The sequence below is a fragment of the Condylura cristata genome, unplaced genomic scaffold, assembly GCF_000260355.1.
Source record: "Condylura cristata isolate star-nosed mole 26May11 unplaced genomic scaffold, ConCri1.0 scaffold00030, whole genome shotgun sequence".
NCBI classification, from domain to species: Eukaryota; Metazoa; Chordata; class Mammalia; order Eulipotyphla; family Talpidae; genus Condylura; species Condylura cristata.
The window spans coordinates 21,192,842-21,213,325 of NW_004567131.1; the positions used below are offsets into that span (position 1 = coordinate 21,192,842).

Sequence of the window (20,484 nt, forward strand, 5' to 3'; positions counted from 1 at the left end):
GCATTGCTTTTATATGTTATAACAAGATTGCCGAAATAATTGACCATTTGGTATCAACTGTTGAGTAGGCCGATGAATCTTATCCTTTTGATTTAAAAAAAGAAAATTTAAGAACACTAAAAAAATGCTGATCCTGGAAGTATAGAGGACAGTGAAAGAATAGATTAACCATCAAAAAAAAGCCAACTTCACAAACAATCAAAATAAAACAAAAAAAATGTACTGAAAGAAAAGGATTATGCTTTTTGTGCAAATCTTTAACCTAATAGCAGAAAAAGACAGAAATTGAAGAGGTAGATAAAATCATTAATATAATTAAACTAAATGTTCCTATGTGCAAAGAAACTTATTTGGAGTGAAAATTCTAAGGAGAATTGTAGGAGGTCCTGGTGAGTTATTGATGGATGTTAAGGTGCAGGTTGCTTGTGAGAACTATATGTTGAGGCATGGCAACATTAAGCTATGGAAAGGGAGATAAGGAGAACTGAACATGTAAGGTACCTGCGAGGATAATACTACAAAAGACAAGTTTATCACAGTGTAGGTACCCAGAGATCAAAAGTACATCTTGTAATGAACCTTTTCTGGGGTTTATGGAAATGACTGCCAGCTGTTCCTATCTGAGGACTACTTGAAGCAGAATGACCCAGAAAGTCCATATGGTCCAAAGGCAAAAGCTTAATTAGCTATACCACATCTAATGCCCCATTCCCAGAAGGAAGGAAATTAATTGTAATGCACATGTTGAGAGAGTGACTTTCAAAAATGCAACTCTGGAAGATAAAACATGCTACTGTTTTATCGCTACTATCTTTGTAAAGGAGAATTTATGATGATGGTAATTTATGCCTCTCTTTCTAGAAAGCATATATGTACTTTCCATAATGATTTTTTTTTTTTACAAATACAAGGAGGGAAACTGTGACTCCTATAATTTACACTTGTTCATTGTGATTTCTCATTTTATAAAATAGTCAAAAGCTAGTAAGTTGTAAAAATATGCCAAAAGTAAAAAAATATGTAGTGTTTTTAAAATTGTAATTGCTTAATTACTTAAACCTAGAAACACATCTGAATATAACTGCAATGATAAGTTACATCTGTCTATTAGCAAAGGACTTTTAAATTCTTCTATTGTAGAAAAGGGAATGAGATTGCATCCAATTTGTGTGTGTGTGCTCACACACAGCCTTTCCTGTCATTGTGGGTTCTGAATGACAGAAATGCTGTTTGTTCACAGAGGTGAACACTTAAGAGTATGGAAGCTGCGGTCCTTTATTGGTGTAATTGTGCCATGGATAACGCCTATTGTGTTACACCTGCTCCAGGAAGTCTTCTAGAAGTTTAGGAATTTCCTAATGTCTGTTTAGAAAACCTCTTCTCTTTGTAAATTTTACTTGAACAACAACAACAACAAAATCTCAGTATACATTTTCTATCCTCCATGCATCTTAACTCTCACTTCATAATCTATGTTATGGTACCATGATTAAGATGCATTCAATCTATCATTTTTATTTTAAAATACAATCTTACTTTGTCAAAATTGGTCTTAGAACAGAGTTGAAAAAAGAGAAAGACAAGTAAGGAAGATTTGATTTGACTTGATGAAGATAAAGTTGGTTTATATCACTGTATGTGACTTAGGGTAATGGTTAAGTACCAAAAGCACAGGGCAGGTTCTCTGTCAGTTTGGGTGAGATAAAGGAGGATCCTGTGGCCCTAAGTGACTCTTTTAGACCTTAATGCTCTTTATATGCCAATTGTTGTGGAGCAAGCCTGGAGGTAGTGGGGTCCCAGCCCCAGGGAATCTCTTACTCTCTCTGGTGTTCTCTTGTGGTCTCTTCCTCTAGCAGTGGTTCAATCAGCTTTCTAGTCTCTGAGCGATGCCACCCAGGTAGCTTCAGCCTCCAGGCTCAGGGGTGTCCCTTTACACTTACCCACACCTTCTCCAGCTGTCTGCCATCATGCATGCATGCCCCTGTGTCCAGTTCCCAAGGGCCTCCTGCATTGGGACAATCAAAGCTGCAGGTGACAGCCACAGAGGTTAAAGATGGAAAGCCTGGGCCCTCCCTGGTCGCTCAGTGGGTTAAAGCACTGCACTGAGAAGCTAAAACCACTTCCACATGAGTTCGATTCCCACCTGCCCGGGAGGTGACCACATATGTGGCAGACCTCTCCTGAACCGCCCGCTGCTCCCCTCAGCAGTGTACTTTGTCGATCTGCCTGTTCTGCTTCCCACTCTGTCTCTGGTGAAGCCTTTCGCCACCCTTGAGCCTCTGGCCTGTACCCCAGTTCTTTATGTACAAAAAAAAAAATGGAAAGCCTGACCATCTTCATTTACTCTACAAGGTCCCTACCTCTTCATATGTATGTGGCATACACACCATGTGCACACCAAAACTCTCCACCACAGGAAAATCTTCAGATGCCTTTTTTTCATTTTCATCAGTTTACAATACAACCCCTCCCCCCCCAGTCATACTCAACCCAAAATGTAGTTTGGGATTCAGTGGGGGAACCATAGGCTTAAGTAGCATGCAAGTAGTTTCATTCATACAAGGCATTATAACTTTTTTCTTCTCAAACTTTTTATAAAAGTTTGTACTAAATTGTTCCATGAATCTAAACACAAGCTAAAATGGGTTTTGAAATGGGTTTTATGGAATGGACTATTATTTATTGCAGTGACTTTATTTCCAACAGTATTTTCCAAGTTGGAGAAGCATTTCTGAATCATTTTGAGCTCGCTGAAACTCATTGCTTAGTGTGGTGTTACCTACTTTCAAGTCCTAATTAACTGGGCAAAGCTCTCCTCTTACTTGGGAAGTCACCAGCAGTCAAAAGCCATCTTTTTCTGTCCAATAATGTGTTTAATATTTATGACTGAGGAATTGTCTTATTGCATAGGATACATGTTTTGTATCAAGGTAATGGAAAGCTGACGTGCTTTTTCTTGGAGAGAATGCATCCTCTGAAACATATCAGGTGCCAGTTACTATAGAACCAAAGTGCCCTTTACAGCTGTTTACACTTCAGATGTAAAATGGCAATTTGATAGAGACTAACAGTGTGATGTGAGCATCTGCGTAAAAGGCTACTTAGGAGCATGCCCAGTGCAGTGAGCCAGTCCTCTGCCTCCTCCCTCCCCAGATCTCTGAAGATAAGACTTGAACTTTGCACTTGCAAATGTCACTGCATACGTTGTGGTCTAGGCTTTTTTTTTTTTTTTTTTTTTAGGTTCTCTTACAACTAATTTCCTTCAACAATATGAACCGGGAAGAGAATTTTTAGGGTATTAAGATGCTTTAGATTTAGAATGAGATGATGCCTGTCTTTGAATGCACTTGAAATGTTCTTTCTTTTTAAAGCAATATAAAGCATAGGCGTGTTTATTTTCTCTCCCTTGGAATGGGAAAATAAGATTCTCCTTGGACTGGAGTCCTCCGGGCTAGGGCTTAAGCCCGGGAGGCAGAAAGGGACCGAGAACAGGGGCTTGCCCGGAGCATGGATAGTAAAGGAACAGGGGTTCCTCGGGGCTCAGTGCTCACGGAGGATCGGTTCCCGGGGCTGCAGCTGCGGACGAGAAAGGCGCTGTTTGGCTAATGAAGGCCACCTGGATCAGGCTTCTGAAAAGAGCCAAGGGAGGAAGGCTGAAGAATTCGGATATCTGTGTAAGCGCAAGGGCTTTCGTTTTGGGGGAGACCTGGTTTTGTCGTTGTTTCTGCTGTTGCTGCGGTGAGTGCGGGCAGCGACTCCTTTGATTTAGTAACTCGATCCTGATTGCGAGAGAGGGAGCTCGGGAGATTCCTGTAATTTTCTGAGCTCCTTTTCCCGTGCTGCGATTTATTGATGTAGGAGAGATCTCAGACAGGTGTTTCTCTAGACAGCTTTTGTTAAATATGTATTTAAAGGTATTTTAACATGTGATGCTGAAAGGCTGAGTGAGGCTGACTGCTGGTATCTTACAGTTTTGTCAGAGAAGGTCTCAGGTGAATAAACAGGTACAAAACGTTGCTTAAGCTAAAGTGGGAGTCATCTTAAGAGAGTGACATTGGGGGAGTTCAAGTTTATAACTCAGACTTTCTTTTATTTATTTATTTTGATAGTGTATCATCTTCCTGGTTGCCAATACTTGTTCTAGCATATAGATGGTTCTTGAAGTTATCCTTCAAACCTATCTATGCCCTTCAGCTCTGCACTGCACCATGGAGCTGATTTAATTCTAAGGAACTTGTTCCAGCTTCCAAAAAGGATAGTAATAGGAACCTAAACCTTGGGAATGAGGGTAACTTGGTGGACACAACTATCCTAGTGAATGGTCTACAGATCAGAACATGATTTTTTTCTAGCCAGTTTGCTACCAAATGGATTATTTTCCCCCTCTTTTCAGGAATTTATAGCACAATCTAAGGAGCTGACTGCCCTGTCAATGAGTTTGCAACGTAAACATCATGGAAGGAATCTATTTTAAAATGTAAATTTTCCTCCCAAGGGTTCGGCAGACTCCTACACCAGCCGTCCATCCGATTCAGATGTTTCTTTGGAGGAAGATCGGGAGGCGGTTCGCAGAGAAGCAGAGCGACAGGCCCAGGCCCAGCTGGGAAAAGCAAAGGTAAGGCCATGGCCTCCCTGCCACGCTCTGGCGTGCTGGGTCCGGATGGGCCACCTATGGCACTTGCTCCTGAGCTTATGTTTGGTCTGTTCCATGTCATTGTCCGACTTAAAAGAGGTACCCAGAAATGGAGTGTGCTTTCTATTAAGCATATGTGCTTGGTAGAAAAAAAGGACATGTGACATATAAGGATGTTCTCGTCTTTTGTTTTATAATCCAGGCAACTTGTCTCTGTTGGTGGATGGTTTATTTAGGCACACACACACAAAAAAGTTCCCCTGTATATAAGAAGAGAAAAAGCTGCATTGAATATCAAAGTAACTTTTAATTTCATTTTTCTGGTACACCATTTCCTTGTTTAAAAAAATACTTCTTCCAGGAAATGGTCTTTTTCTCAGACCTGAAAAAGCTGTCTCCCCAGATTTTGTTTAGTAATTGTTTTGTAATAGTGGTGTTTTCTTGCATTTAAAAATGCACTGCAGTCTGCTTCTCAAAAAGCAGAGTATTTTAAAAGTTCCTTCTGTCTTGGAACGCTTCTCATAATAATAAAGTGTGTGTGTGTGTATATAGAGGGTGACTGGAAGTCAGATACGAAATATATTGGTACAGAATTTAGCTGAGACTATTTCCTTTCACTAATTATAATGATGGGCGTGTGTTTTCCATGGGGTCACTCAAAATAGCAGCTATTTCTAAGCTTTAGTTGGGGCATTTTGTCCATGATTGTGTGCTGTGAATCATGAGTTAGTTAAATGGCACAGCTATTTTACAAATGGTTGTCCAAGTGGAAGGTACCTTGGTTTGTGTGACATTTGGTAACTTTTAACATGGTTGTTGGTTTTCTTTGGGAAGGAATCGCTGCTTTGAAAAAAAATGAGTACTGTGTTTATCTTGCTTTAAAAAATCAAGGGTGGCATTAGACACTTGTGCTGATGGTTTTATCTCTGTGATCAGTAAAATCTCTATGTGTTGCTATGGGAATCATGTCTTGGAGATCCTTGTTTGAATGCATGGGCAGCCTTATGTAATATGCATGACCTCTAGCTCAGATGCCTAGTAGGTTACAGAGGGACTGCCAGAGACCTTGCCTTTTTAAAAAGATGTGTATTTCCATACACCAAAACAATGTCCTTACCTCAGCTGGCAGGGAAGTCATCTCAAGGTCTGACTCAGTCTTGCCTGCAAGACAGCTGTTAAACAGATGATACAGCAAGGTACCATCAACTCACCTGCCAAAGTCAACCATTTGGTGCAACAACATGATGAGCCAAGAGCATGCCTTGCTGCATAAATAAGAACAGAACAGATACTGCACAATTGCACCTGAAGTATCTAAAGTAGTCAAACTCACAGAAGCAGAGGCAGAGAGTCGCATGGTGCTTACCAGGGACTGGAGGAGGAAACGGGGAGTTGTTCTTCAACAGACATTCAGTTTCAGTTATGCAAGATGAACATATTCTAGGGGGTGACAGGACTCTCTTGTGCCAATAGATAACAGTACTGTACTGTGCCCTTCAACATGTGTTAAAAGGATAGCACTCTCATTTAATTTTTCTTACTACAATAAAAAGTGAAGTTGGAACAAAGAAAACTACATGATGGCTATGAGGCACATAAATGTAGTTGCCACATGTTGGCCAGGTCACTAAGCTAATATATGGTACAATTTAGAATCTAAATTCTGTGTTCTGTATTTTGCACCAGGGTGCAAAAAGAATCAAGGAAAAAAATAACAGTTTGTATTCCAGAAATAAGAGTGTTCTATTTTCTCTAATTTATTCCTGTGATTCTCACATACCAAAATTAAACCGTTTCTCAGATTCATATCACAGCATCATACGACCCATGGGCTTTTCAAAGCCCCTTGGTTAACCTGACTGGGGCATTTTGTCCATGACTGTGTGCTGAGTTAAGTGAACAGCTGCATAGAACTTTTAACTATTTTCAGCCCAGCATGGGCCAAAATATTGATCCTCAAATAAAATCAGCTTTGTTGTCATACAGACTAAAAGGTTTATGATTACAAGTGAAGTAGAAGAGGAAAGAAAATAAGATCCTTTAAAATGAAAGTAAAGGAAGTGAAGGCCTATTTCCTATGTTTAATTAAAATAATTTATTTACATCAATTTTTCTCCATTAAAATTAGGTCAGTGTCTTAAACATTTGATGTATTCAAATTGAGTTCACCAAGCTAAGTGAGATAAAAGTAGCAGAATTTAAGTTTTTGTTAAAATCATGGTTTGCAGGTCTGGTTTATTAATTCCAATGTCTTTGAGAAGGAATGGCAGAGAGAGACTGTGGATGGCTTGTTCATTAGTTTATTTTTGTTCTCCACCACAATCTTATCATTGTGCCTTTGAGGAACCTATTTCAAAATGATACTTTTAAGTTTAAAAATATATGCATTCACTGTTTAATTTTAGATAGTTTGGAACACTTCGTACATCCATCTTGATGAATCAGATGTTCTCAACATATATTTTATAACCATCATAAAGCATCCGTTGAGCAAAAAACATTGAGTAGGTGCTTCACTTACTGGCCCAATAGATCACACACAGTATGCCTGTACAAATAGCTGGAGCAAACCTGAGCAGTGTTGCAGTTCTGGCCGTTCCTAAATATGAACTATATCATCCCTTAATTGCCTTAAGATTGCATCTTTGAAATACAGTGATTGGCAGACAATGAAATTAGAAACTTTGCATTTTGAAATTAAGTGACCTACAAAAGGTTATATAACTCGGGATTCTGTGCTTCCAATAAAATCTAATACTTTGCGCTAGTACTTTCTTAAAGCATCTCTTAAACCAGTAAACTCTGCAGGGATCAGATTATATGTTAATTTTGAGGCAAATAAATATCAACTGACATGCACTTCTTTTTTAATTTGGTATTTGTTTTCTGATCCCAAATGCATATTAGAGCTTGTTCAGTTTGCCATACTTTGCAAATCCTGCTTTAAAAAGCTCCTGTTCTTTGATGTTGCCTTAAAGACAAGTCGTGTAGGGATTTAATTTATTCCCACATTGATCTTTTTAAAATAGCAGCTGTATTAATATGATCACTCACTTGAGCTTCCCTAGTGGCATAGGGGGTAAGTCTCAGTGCTATCACACTGTTATATCTATGGCCAGAGTTCAATCCCCAGCCAGTGAGCTGACCCACAGATGATGCAGCAGACCTCAGCAGACCTCTCCTGTCTCACTCACTATTCCCTTTAGCAGTGTATTTCAATAGATCTGCTTGCTTTTCTCCCCTTTCTCTCATCTGACCTGATGAGAGAAAAAGGCCTATACTCCTGTTCTATGCATAAGTAAATAAAAATTAATCTTTTAAAAAATCACTCACTTAAGATGTAATACTCACAAATTTGTAAAGTTATCACATTAGTCAATTTTAGAACATTTTCATTGTGCCTAAAAGAAGTTAGTCCAATTCTCACAACCCACTCATCCCTAGGTAACCACTATTCAACTTACTGTCTACATAGACTTTTCTGTTCTAGATATTGCTTATAAGTGGACTCATACGATAGATGATCTGTTATGACTACTTCCAGTTATATAATGTCAATAGTGTTCATCATGTTATGCATACATCAGTACTTCATTCCTTTTTATTGACAACATTTCTGTCCATTTATCGGTTGGTGCATATTGAGTTATTTCTATATTTTAGCTATTATGAATAATTCTGTTAGGAAAATTCTCGTACAAATCTTTGCATCTAAATGTTTTCATGTCTTATATGTATATATCTAGAGGGGAAATTGTTGAGTTTGATGATCATCTTTTCTTAATTGGAAGAATTTTTTTTCTTTTCTCTCTCATTGCCCTAAAATTATTCTTTCTACCCTTTATCTGTCTCAGCTGGGAAATCTGGATATGGAATGAAAGGAAACAGATGAATATGTCAGTACTACATTTTTAGTAGAATGTATTAACTCAAATTTTAAGTTGATTGTTCTCTCACAGGTGAATGTCTGCTGTATTAGGCCAGAGTCATAAAGAAACAAGAAAGATCTTTTGCCTGCAAAAAGTTTCTAGTTTGTTTAGGGGAAACAGTCTCGAGCTTAAGTCATGCTAAGAGGTAGGCTTAATCTTTTTTTCTCTTCATGGTTTTTACACACACACACACACCCCACACATAATACGCAGATACTATATATAACATATATAACACACATATATGTAACACATGGCAGTGATTGAAATCATTTTAAATCTAAATAGTACAAAGTGAGCTATACTTTGTTTTTTCAGTCATTTTCTGTATCCCTATCTTATACATATAGATCTTAACTATCTTGACTGCTCCGTAGATTCCATCTTTTAATAGTACCACAGTTCAGACCACTAAATCAAGTTGGTACCTGATGAATTTTGACTTTTTTTTTTAATGCATACACACACACACATATCATTCTTCACTGTGTACACTTTTTCATTTCGGTTGTAATCCCCGTGGATTTCCCACCACCAATTCACCCATGTGCCTTCACTATAGTCCCCTGTGCTCTTCCTACCCCAGTTTTGATCCTGTTCCCCCCTCCGCTGCCATAGAATGTTTCTGGTTTATAGTTATTTGTTGATTTTTGTTTTCAAAAAATGGAGGAAGCCTTTATCTAGGCGAATAGACAGGTCTATGAATTTTCAGAGGAAAAGACTGCACTGCACCCTGCTGGCAGAAAAAGGGAATTCTTTTTGGAAGAGTTGGTTGCCTAAAAGTAAACCTTGGCAAGGTTGACAGATGGAGAGGAACTTAAGAAGCCAAAAGTAGAAGGTGGAGAATAGAGTCCTAGGCCTGAGAAGTAACCAAAGTTAAGGCCAGCCTATGTTTGGCAACAAGAAAACATGAATCCTTCTAGAGAAAAGTACTTTTTTGAGATCTTGCCAACTTGAAAAGATCTTTAGAGTATCTTTATTAGCATTTAATTGTTGATCTGGGTATAGTCATCATGTATGAAAGCATTTCCTTGGGAACTTTTGAAGGTATTGCTTGGATGTCTTCTGACTCCCTGCATTGCTGTTACAATTGCTGATGTCATTTTGTCTTGATTTGTGGTTTTGTTGTTTAAAGAGAAAAAGTATTCCTCAGCTTGCCTTAGTCCATAATTGCCATAGACATAGGGATAACATTGGAAATCGCCCCCTATCTAGCCTGTTCAGGGAGAACGAAAATACTTAATTGTGTTCATGTACCTTTCAGCCCAGAGAGTTTTATTTCAAAAAGGTTAAACATGTTTTAAACATGTCTTATTGAGAACATGATGTGGGCGTCAGGAGAGAAGTATTTGTGTGTGCCTATACTATATATTTTCTTACACTCCCAGTGTAGATTCTTGGAGTGCATTTGCTGGACACATGGCAGGTATAGAACCAGGTAGTGTGTTTTTTTGGGAAGTACCACCTCCAATATAGATACCTCACCGTAGAAGCACAGAGTTTGGCAAGTTTAGGGAAATTTCAATTCTGTCTTTTAGTTTTACATTGAGCAATCTTCAACTCTCCTTTGCTCATAGCAGTTATCTACCCAACAGAGCTGGAAAACTGGCTAACTACATCTAATTTCCAGGAGTAGAGCTTCGTTTATTATTCAAGTGTATATCAACTTAGATTGCATTTTTCTACTTAGGAGAAGTAAAAAGTTTGTGAAAATGCTCTGGAGCAATGTCAAACCTCTACATTAACTCAAGTATGACTGGCGGGTTCAGTAATAGTGGTGCTGGAATTTTTCTCATTTCAAATGGAGCTGCCAATAGCAATTACAATAATATTAACGCTTATTGTGTGATTCTTGATCATTATACACAATTTGAAGGATATAAAAGGAAAAGAGCAACACTTTTTATGGTATACTGAGATACTTTTGAATAGTTACAATGGTGCTGTACTTACAGCATTTATTCTTCTATTTTTATTTGCATAATACCATTTACATCAGAAAAGTCCTTCCTCCATCCCTTGGTTGGAGAACAAATGAAAGCTTTGGGACCATTTTTAACTTAGGGCACAATTCTCTTTGCATCATATGACAGCTCAACTGGGGACCAGGTGTTCTGGGGTGACCTGTTGTGTGTCTGCAGTTGGCAGTACCACTCACTGGTTGCAGCCGGCTGGTTGACCATTCACATTGCTGATCTCAGGGTCACCAGCAGATCAGGCCTAAGGGGCCTGTATTCACATGCGTTCTTATGTAGCTGCCCTGTTGACCAAAGCAAGCCCCAAAGCAAGCTTGGCATTACTGTGGGAGGGAGCCGCCAAGAACATGGATTCCAAAAGGGAATTGTCACAACCATTTATTTTCTGCACTCTACCACACTTGTCTCTTTTTCTCCCTTGCATCTTTGGAAGAAGAAATGTCTCCATGCCTGTTAAAATAAACCTGTCTACACCCCCATGCCAGCTTTCCCTTCTTGTTAGTTCCAGCCATCATTACATCCGGCTTTCCCCCACGGCTTCTGCATCTTCGCCACTTCCTTCAACTAAATCTCTCTGTCTCACTGATGTCTCAGTGACTTTCTAATCAAGCCCACTCACCTTTCTCAGGTGTTCACTGACTTCTCTGTCCCCCTTGCCTTATTGTTCTTCTCTAGTAAGTCAACTGTGTCTAGCACATGGTAAGGTAACATAAGCTTACTTCTACTACTTCTCTGGTTGTTCATTTGCAGTCTCTCCTGCCGGCTGCTGCCCTTCATTAAAGGGTGCAGTCATCTACCCCAGAACACACAGCTTGGCATGACTTTGGTTTCCAGATTTCAGTACTGCAATTCAGAGGCAAAGGGCACTCAACAGGGTATGTTTTGTGTATTCTTCCTGGACTCTGCTGAAGTCACCCTCTCCATTCATTTTCTGCAATGGGACTTTGATGTAAACTGTCCTTTGACTATAGACCGTTACTGCCATGTTGAGTTTTAAGCCACCTCCCCTTTACCGCCTCTCTCTCATGGCCGCCATCATCCCTTTACTCGTACGTCTCTGCCCCTCACCTCTTTTGCTGACATTTTCCTTGTCTGGGCATCCTTCTCAGTTCTGCCACCCATGTAAAATCAAGTTCCCCAGTTTTCTTCAATCCTTTGCTTTTTCCTATTTCTGTCATTATTAACTTTGCCCTCCCAAGTTTGAAGCCTTAGTCCAGATGTCAGCAGATTTTCTCTGTAAAATGTCAATTAACAAATATTTTTGGTGTTTCAGGTCGTGTGCTCTGTGTCTCAACTACTGAACACAGGACAAGTCAGGATTTGAAGGCCATCTCAACTGTGCTCTCACAGTTATACATGAAGTTTAGTCTGGTTCCAGGAATCATCCCGGATTGGTACCTCACCCTGGGGCTCCCTGTCAGGAAGCTGGGATGGACACAGGCAACCAGAACACGCTCCTGCTTGTCAGTGCTGTATGAGCACTATGGAGCCATTATTTTCATATCCCGTTTAGGTGTATCTAGTCACCAAGCTCTGTTGGAGATTGTCATGGCTGTGTTGGCGTTACCTGTTTGCAGCTCACTGGCAGGCATTGTGTGACTGACCTGCAGGGTCCCTGCACAGAGCGCAGAGTGGGATGTGACTGGCATAGACACTGTCATCACAGCCGCTCACGCGTCAGGCCAGACTGTGTCCATGGCTGTCTCTTCCACCAAGCCTTGAGCCCCTTGAGAGTAACAGTCTGACTTCCTCTCCTGAATGTACATTCCTGCCTCCACTTTCAGCAACGAGTTAACCTGCTTTCTTATGTGTGTGCTCTTTTGCGAGTAGCACCTGACTATTTTCAGAATAAAATTGCACGTTCTGTATTTCTTTATAGATATACTGATCTTGACAGTCTGCCTGCAATTAACTTTTAAGTTTCATATGGGTAAGAATTACATAGTTTAAAAACAAGCTGATCCCCTATCTAACTCAACCCTCTCTTGCTGGGATTTGTGGTTTTTATTAATGGGATTTCTAGAGAGTTGAGGCTTACCCACATTTAAAACAGCACTTTTGTGTAAGAGCCCTTATAAGGACTGTTAACATAATACAGACTTCTGACTATTTCAAAGCCATAAATGGATAGGGGAAGGATTATTATAAACTTTGCAGCTCACGCCTTTTTTTTTCTTAGAGAGCTGTAACTGAACGTCTTTGTATCATTATAAACACAGCTATAAATACATAGTTGTTCCTCTCCTTTTTCTCTACTAGATATGAATGGGACAGCACAAAGACCTTTCTTTATACAGAGCTTAAAATTGTTAACCTCTCTCTGCTCTTGAGATTTGCCCCACCAACAGCTAAATGAAGATGTTGAAAGCGGTGAAAGAGTAAAATTTATTCACTTAGCAAACATGATGAGTGGTATTAGGCTATTGTATCATGAGCTCAAAGAAGGGACTCAAACATGTGTTAGATGTGGTTTTCCCCTCAAGTTCATAGCTGAATGATGATGCCAGAAATGTGTGTCAATGACTAAGAACAACATGGTAAGTGTTAGGCTGGCAGTGTGAGCCAAATGTGTTAAAGAAGTTACCTGTCAGTACTGTGGTGGTGGGGCGAGGGGTGGGGGTGGTTCGGAGGGTGGCAGGCAGCAGGATATCATTGGTTAGGACCAGAGGTGGGCCGTTGGGTTTACAGGTGTCCCTACTGTTGTATGAATATCTTTTGGAAGACGGTTTTTGCTAACTAGAGATTTGCAATTCTAAGTGACAATATATTGCTAACCTCAAGACCAATAAAAGCTGTTATTTTCATTCAATTTTCTTTAAATTCTACTTAATTCCAATTTACCTTGAATGAAAGTACTTTTTACCCTCAACCATTTTGAAGTGCACAGTTGATTGTCTTGACTGTGTTCACCTTTCATTTAACAGATCTCTAGAGCGGTTTTATCTTGCCCTGCTGAAACTATAAGATAAAACAACACCCCATTCTCCCTTGCTCAGACCCTGGAAGTTGCCATTCTACTTTCTGCTTCCAAGATTTTGATTCATCTAAATAGCTCATAAAATGGAATATTGCCATGTAATCACTTGTACTAGCTAGACTCAAGAAAAAAAAAATAAAGCAGAAGTGGTGTTTTTATTTATTTTTAATTGTTACTATTCAAATTGTAGAACCATATAGTATATGTTCCTTGTGACGGGATTATTTTACTCAGCGTAACGAAATGTTCTCAAGTTTTGTCTGGCATGTAGTATGTGACAGACTTTTTAAGAGCAAATAATAGTCTATCATATAGATATGCCACACTTTCTTCACCCATTCGTCTATCAGTGGCCATTTTGCTGTTCCCAGTTCTTGGCTATTGTGAATAATGATGTAATGTAATTTTTTTATCTTGTATTTTCCCCCATTGATCTGTAAGCTGTACCACCACTAGTAGTAATTATAGCTTATGTTTGTGCAGTGTTTTTGTATTGAACATCCCAGTTTATTACTTTGCTTGGCTTGCAAATACTCTTATGGGACAGGTATTGTTTTCCCATTTGATGTATGAGGAATGGATGGTGGATAATAAGTCTTGGCCACCGTCTTTAAACTCGTAAGTAGCAGAACAAGGACAAACCCAGCTTCTGTGTGGTAGGATTCTGTTCTTTTATGTAAATCAGTGAGTTCCTCCTGGAAGATGTAAAAAGAGAATATATTAATGTTACCTTTTTGTTTTATGTTCTGGAGGGATTAAATGAATAAGCCTTTAATTTTGAGTCAAGAGAAGTATAACTAGAGTTAATAAGCATAACACCCACCTTTCCCCCAACAATTTAGATTTAGTTTAAACTCTTTATGCCACAGCATAGGAATGACATGTTTTACATTTCAACAACCTTTAAACAATAGTCTTAAGTTAAAATTTCTTGAATCTACTAAATTATCAAAGGAGGTATTTTTAGGATGCTACTTGTCCAACACATAAAATACCATCTTATTCCACTCTTCTTGGTTAAATGGAAATCTTGTAACTAAAAATATTTATAGGATCTTCTTTTAGAAAAATGAAAAGTAATCATTATTTAAGAAACAGATTATATTAAAAATGCTGAAGAAACAGTTTAAGTAAAGCAGGGGATAGGTGATTGAAATAACTAAGACACTACTTGAAAATGAATTTTCTAAGTGTTGCCTACTCCTAAGAAAAAAAGACGAAAGGAAAAATCAGAAAATTATTACAACCGAGAATGTAAAGTTAGATGTTATAATTGACTTGAGAGAGATGTGCATGGGTTGTAAAGAAAGATTAGGAAACTGCTTTAGTGATGGTTTAAAAAATATGTTTGTGGCTTAAAAACTGTGTTTACTAAACCCTGTCATTAGAAGGGAGATGAATCACACAATTAGCTGTCAAAGTTATTTATGTTCGAGTGAATTCCAGCTAATAGTTTTTTCTGCTGATATTTGCAGGATCAATTCCTATTGCTTAAAAAAGAAAAGTCAGTTCTTGAAGGTTTGAGTTTTTCAGTGTGCTCACCTCCACCTCCCTAGACTGGCCAACAAGTGTTTGCCAGAGGTGAACCAAAATGTAGGCAGCCAAGTCACACATTTTTTTACAGTTAAGCCCAGCATCATACACATGCACTGAGAATTTTAGCTGGTCTTTTGCATGTGTGACCGGCTTAATTCTCTTGAGTTTAAATAGTCTGAACCATAAAGTAACTCATATCCATACAATGGACTATAGACACCCTTTGAATAGATAAAAATCTCCACCTGTTAAATGAATGCATTATTCATTCAACATACTTGACATTTCCTCACCTACCTTGTGGTATATATGATCTGAGGTGATATAAAGTGGTTGAGTCTTGGTCTCTGGTCTTCAGGAGCTCAGACTAAGAGAGCATTAAAATAGTGAATATATAATCATGTACATTATCATCTTATTTAGCACCTCACTTTAAAATGAGAGAGTAGTTGATCCCACTGACACTCAGGTCCCACAGCTACTATGGACTATGCACCAGGATTTATGAAATACCATGTTTTGAATACATTTTCCCACAGGTTTGCCTCTTAATTGGCATTTTAGAAGTAGCATTTGAGAGAGCATTCTCTTATCCGGGTGGTGGAAGTCAACTAAAGGATATATCCCACTTGAAAACATTTTATTTAAGCTTAGTGCACTACTAAATGTATGCTCTAATGCTGACTTTTTGCTCCAAAACCAAGGTAAATTCTTTGAACGTGAGTCTGCTAGTGGAAATTTCACCTATACCCATATTAACTGTACTTTAGTTTGACATCTGAGTTTGACTCCATCCAAAGGGTATGAGCTCCAGAAAATACAAGAACCAAAGAGGATTTTAAATTCTACAATAACATCGTTTTATATTTCAAAATGAGACCTCAAATTCCTCAACGTCTTATTCTTATAAAACATGAACCACTACTTTTATGCTTGTGCTTTTGCCAGAGTTCTTGGTAAAATAAAAAAGCATGAATTTGGTCAAATGTAGTGTCTGTAGGTAAGAGTTTAAATGATGCCCCTGCCCCCCAAAACCCACATGTATGTAAGATGTTTTGATAATTGGTAAAAAGTCAGTCAGCTCTTTCTAGTCTAAGAAAAAGCATCAAGTTAGAAAAGCACAGAACCTTTATCCTCTTAGTCCTTGAAAAAAATTGTATTTCCTTGAAATAGATATGCTGAAATGCTCATTGTAGTATCACCGGTATGGAACTCTTTTTTTAAAGATTTTTTTATTATAATAGTCTGTTTTTACATAATTTTGTGCCTTTTCCCATCTCAGTCGTAATCTCCACAGGCTTCCCATCACCACTTTTTAAAAGATTTTAACAGTGGTTCTTCATCTTTCTGTATCATGAATGGCTTTGCTACAGTGGGCTTCTTCACCAAAATAATCAGCTGGTGCCCACAGCGCTTGATTTTTAGTTCCAGGTTTCACACAGGCCCCTAAACAAATCCATGTCTGCCAGCAGTTTACAAAAATACAAGAACTTTTGTAAAGTATCCATCTTCCTCCAGTTAGGATGGCTTATGTCTGAAGAACTGTGGGACAGTTCTGGAAACATTGAGGACTATTTTCCTTTGCTTTCAGATACTTGAGATTACCACATGAATTCTTCTTGGAGTTTTTGTTTTAGCTGTAGTGTTTAGTCTACTGTGGAAGTGGAGGTTGGGCAAATATACAATATTCTAAATTCTTTCACATGCCATATAGTTATTGAGGGTGTTCCAGTTTAAACAGTTGTCAAGGATTAGCCATGTAAGTGTTTTGTTTTCAGCTTCTTCAATGGCCTGTATGAGAGTGAACCAAAGATTCTTTCAAGTTTAGCAGATAGTGGGAACTAATCTGTGGTTTGGCCTGCCCATGTACTTGGATTAGTTTATTAGCCTGTGAGTTTACAAAATGCTTTACCTTTTGTTAAATCCTATGAAATATAATCTGCATATTTAATCATGTTCATTCTTGCCTACATTATCTGTTTGATTTGGATAACCTGAACACTGTCTAATGGCATTTCTCTCCAGATTATACAGAAACATCCTGCTATCTCTGACTTCTGGGGAAATAAGTTAGTTATTAAATATGTCCAGCTACAGGGCTTTTTCCTGCCTAAAGGTGAAGGATTCCCTTGAGATTCTGTGTCTCTCATCAGCCCTGTGCTCTGGCCTGGAGGAGCACATCACTGCTCCACCAGCCCTCCCTCTCGCTTCCTTGTCCCTTCCCACCCCCAGACAGCACCCCTTCTCAGGCCATATTAGGTTATGAGCTTCTGTCCCTCAGACATGTAAAGTGGGAGGAACTTGTCCTGTTGACAAATACCAATTTCAGCCTTCTGTTGAGATGTAACAAATATCTGTTGAACATACAATCATTATAATCTGCAATGTGATAGGGGTTAATTGAATGGACCCCTAAACTTCAGTTTTTATATAATTTCTTGATCAAGGTAACATTGGACTACAACACTGTAGATGATTTCGAAGAATGGGATCACACCACCACCAAGGCACCCACAGTTCTCCACCATAATCCATTGCCCCCCCTCTCCACTTAGTGTGTCCACCCCCCCCCTACTGGTAGCTTCAGTTCTACTGTCAGATTTCTAGGTTTGTCATTGATTTGGTTTCCTCTAACCCTTTGTTTCATTTCTCTATTTTCCACATATAAGCGATACTGTCCAATATATTTGTCTTTCTCCTTGTAACTTATTTCCCTCAGCATAATCCCCTCCAGATCGACCCATGTTATGACAAGTGGCAAAAATTGTATCTTTTTAATAACTGAGTAGTATTCCACTGTGTATATGTATTATATTATATCTTCCTAATCCACTCATCATTTTGAGATCTTAGATTGATTCCATAGCTTGGTTATGAGCTGGGATCATGCTCTCCAACACTGGGCCATATGGTAGATACATTTTTAATATCACGAAGGAGCTTCTGTTTTGTTTCCATAGGAGTTGATATTAGATGTGATAGCCTATTGAATTTATTTTAAATTTTAGATATACATATTTAACTTTTGTTGCTTAACAAAAGGAAAAAAAATACAACATACCCAGCGGAGAGGTGAGGTTTTATTTATGTCTATAAATCAACTTGGGAGAAAATGCTTTGGTTATAATATTGAGCAGTCATCTTATCCACTAATCTGAAATACCGTTCTATTAACTTAGTTCTTGAATGTTTTGTAATTTCATCCATAAAAGTCATGCTGATACTTTTTAGATTTGTTCCTAGACATTTTTTTTCCCAGTTATTATGGTGCTTCCATCTTACCTTCTTTTCTCCCTCAAGTTATAGTTTCTGTTTGCTACTATACAGAAAATCTTTTTATATTCATCAACCTTTCTAGACATTTTAAATGCCAGTAAGTCTGCTGTGGATTCTTGGATTTTCTATCAGACATAGGTCAGGCATTGTCAATGAGACAATGATATGTGAATAATGAAAATTCTGTTCCTTCTTCAATTGTTTTAACTTTTCAGTGTGTTCTCATTCCTATAGAACTTTCTTTTCAGTGTCAGCTATACATGGTATAATCATGGGCACTGTAATGTCTGTGATTTTTTTTTTTTTAAAGATTTATTTATTTGTGCATATACAGAACTGGGGTACAGGCCAGAGGCTCAGGGGCGGCGAGAGGATTCACCAGAGACAGAGTGGGGAGCAGAACAGGCAGATCGATGAAGTACACTGCTGAGGGGAGCAGCAGGCGGGTCAGGAGAGGTCTGCCACGCCATGTGGTCACCTCCGGGGCAGGCGGGAATCGAACTCATGCGGAAGTGGCTTTAGCTTCTCAATGCTGTGCTTTAACCCACTGCGCCACCAGGGAGGGCCTGTCTGTGAATTTTTAAAGGGAATGCTTTTATTTTTTATTACTTAGGATGATAGTTGATGTGGGTTTTCTATAGATGCATTTATCATGTTAAGGAAGTTTTCTTCTATTTTAGTGTGCTGATTTTTTTTTTTTAAATCAGTAACTGGGGCCCTCCCTGATGCTGCATCAGGTTGGAGCACAGCACTGGAAGCCTGGGGCCACTTAAGCATGGGTTCGATCCCCCTCCCCTTGGGTGACCCAAATGGCATGGCAGACCTCTCCTGACCCGCCCACTGCTCCCCTCAGCAGTGTACTTCGTCGATCTGCCTGTTCGCCCCACTTTGTCTCTGTGGAACCTCTCACTGCACCTGCACCTCTGACCTGTGCCCCAGTTCTGTATGCATAGATTAATAAATCTTTAAAAATATAAAAGTAATAAAGTCCATAATTGATGTTTTTTAATTATTTGATGGCCCTTGTTGCAATTTTAAAGATAATTCTTAGAATTTCTTACCATGGTAAGCTATATCAGTAGATTTCCCATATTAAACTGTCTGCATACTTGGATAAGCAGCACTTTCGGTTTTCTATCTTCTCACATGGTTATGATTTTCTAAGATTTCCTGGGGCGAGGGTGGGGGGGCAATAGCATCATATCTGTGGTCACATGGAACTTGCCCATTAATATCCCTACTTTGCACTGTCCTCATGTAGTAAAGATCAAAATTTGCTCCTCATATGAAATTACCTTTTCGTTTGTTTTGATTTCTCTTCTTTGGAATAGTTTCTGTTATGTTCTGATTCTTTATTCCTTTAGTATTTTTCTCCAGTTCACTAGAAAAATTCCTCACTCTGTATATTTTATTCTTTTTTTTTTTTTTGATAGGAAGATCTTTATTTAAACTATTGATTCAGATTCTTTTATTATAAAACTCTCTAGTCTCTCCCTTTAAAAAAAAAAGATTATTTATTTGTACAGAACTGGGGTACAGGCTAGAGATACGGAGGGTGAGAGGATTCACCAGAGACAGAGTGGGGAGCAGAACAGGCAGATCGACGAAGTACCCTGCTGAGGGGAGCAGCGGGGCGGCTGAGGAGAGGTCTGCCGCGCCATGTGGTCACCTCCGGGGCAGGTGGGGAATGGAACTCATGCTGAAGTGGCTTAAGCTTCTTAGTGCTGTGCTTTAACCCGCTGCGCCACCAGGGAGGGCCAAAACTCTCTAGTCTCTTAATGCCATTTTTGGTGTTACAACTTCCCACTTCTTTTCCCATTTCATCTATATTTTCTGATTTTTTTTTAGTCATAAAAATCATGCTTTCATTATTTCAGAGTTACATCTCTTTTCATCTTTCAGTTTTACTTGGCCAGTCTCATAGGTATTTATCTATTTGATTAATATTTTCAAAGAATAAAATTTAGCTACTTTTGGCCCTCCCTGGTGGCGCAGCGAGTTAAAGCACAGCACTGAGAAGCTAAAGCCACTTCCGCTTGAGTTCGATTCCCGCCTGCCTAGGAGGTGACCACATGGTGCGGCAGACCTCTCCTGACCCATCTGCTGCTCCCCTCAGCAGTGTACTTTGTCGATCTGCCTGTTCTGCTCCCCACTCTG

The 20,484-nt window shown here is 39.0% G+C and overlaps 1 protein-coding gene across 4 annotated transcripts in view; it reads left to right on the plus strand.

Annotated features, from left to right (window-relative positions):
- The window catches only part of CACNB2 (calcium channel, voltage-dependent, beta 2 subunit), a 291,502-nt gene that overhangs the window by 192,825 nt on the left and 78,193 nt on the right, over window positions 1-20,484 (plus strand). For 2 of the 4 annotated variants that reach the window (XM_004691286.2, XM_004691283.2), the window contains exon 3: window positions 4,496-4,615. In XM_004691286.2, the coding sequence (XP_004691343.1) occupies window positions 4,496-4,615 (120 nt within the window). Of the gene's footprint in view, window positions 1-3,265; window positions 3,675-4,495; window positions 4,616-20,484 lie in introns of those variants that run through there. The other 2 variants (XM_004691290.2, XM_004691287.2) reach the window with 2 other exon arrangements.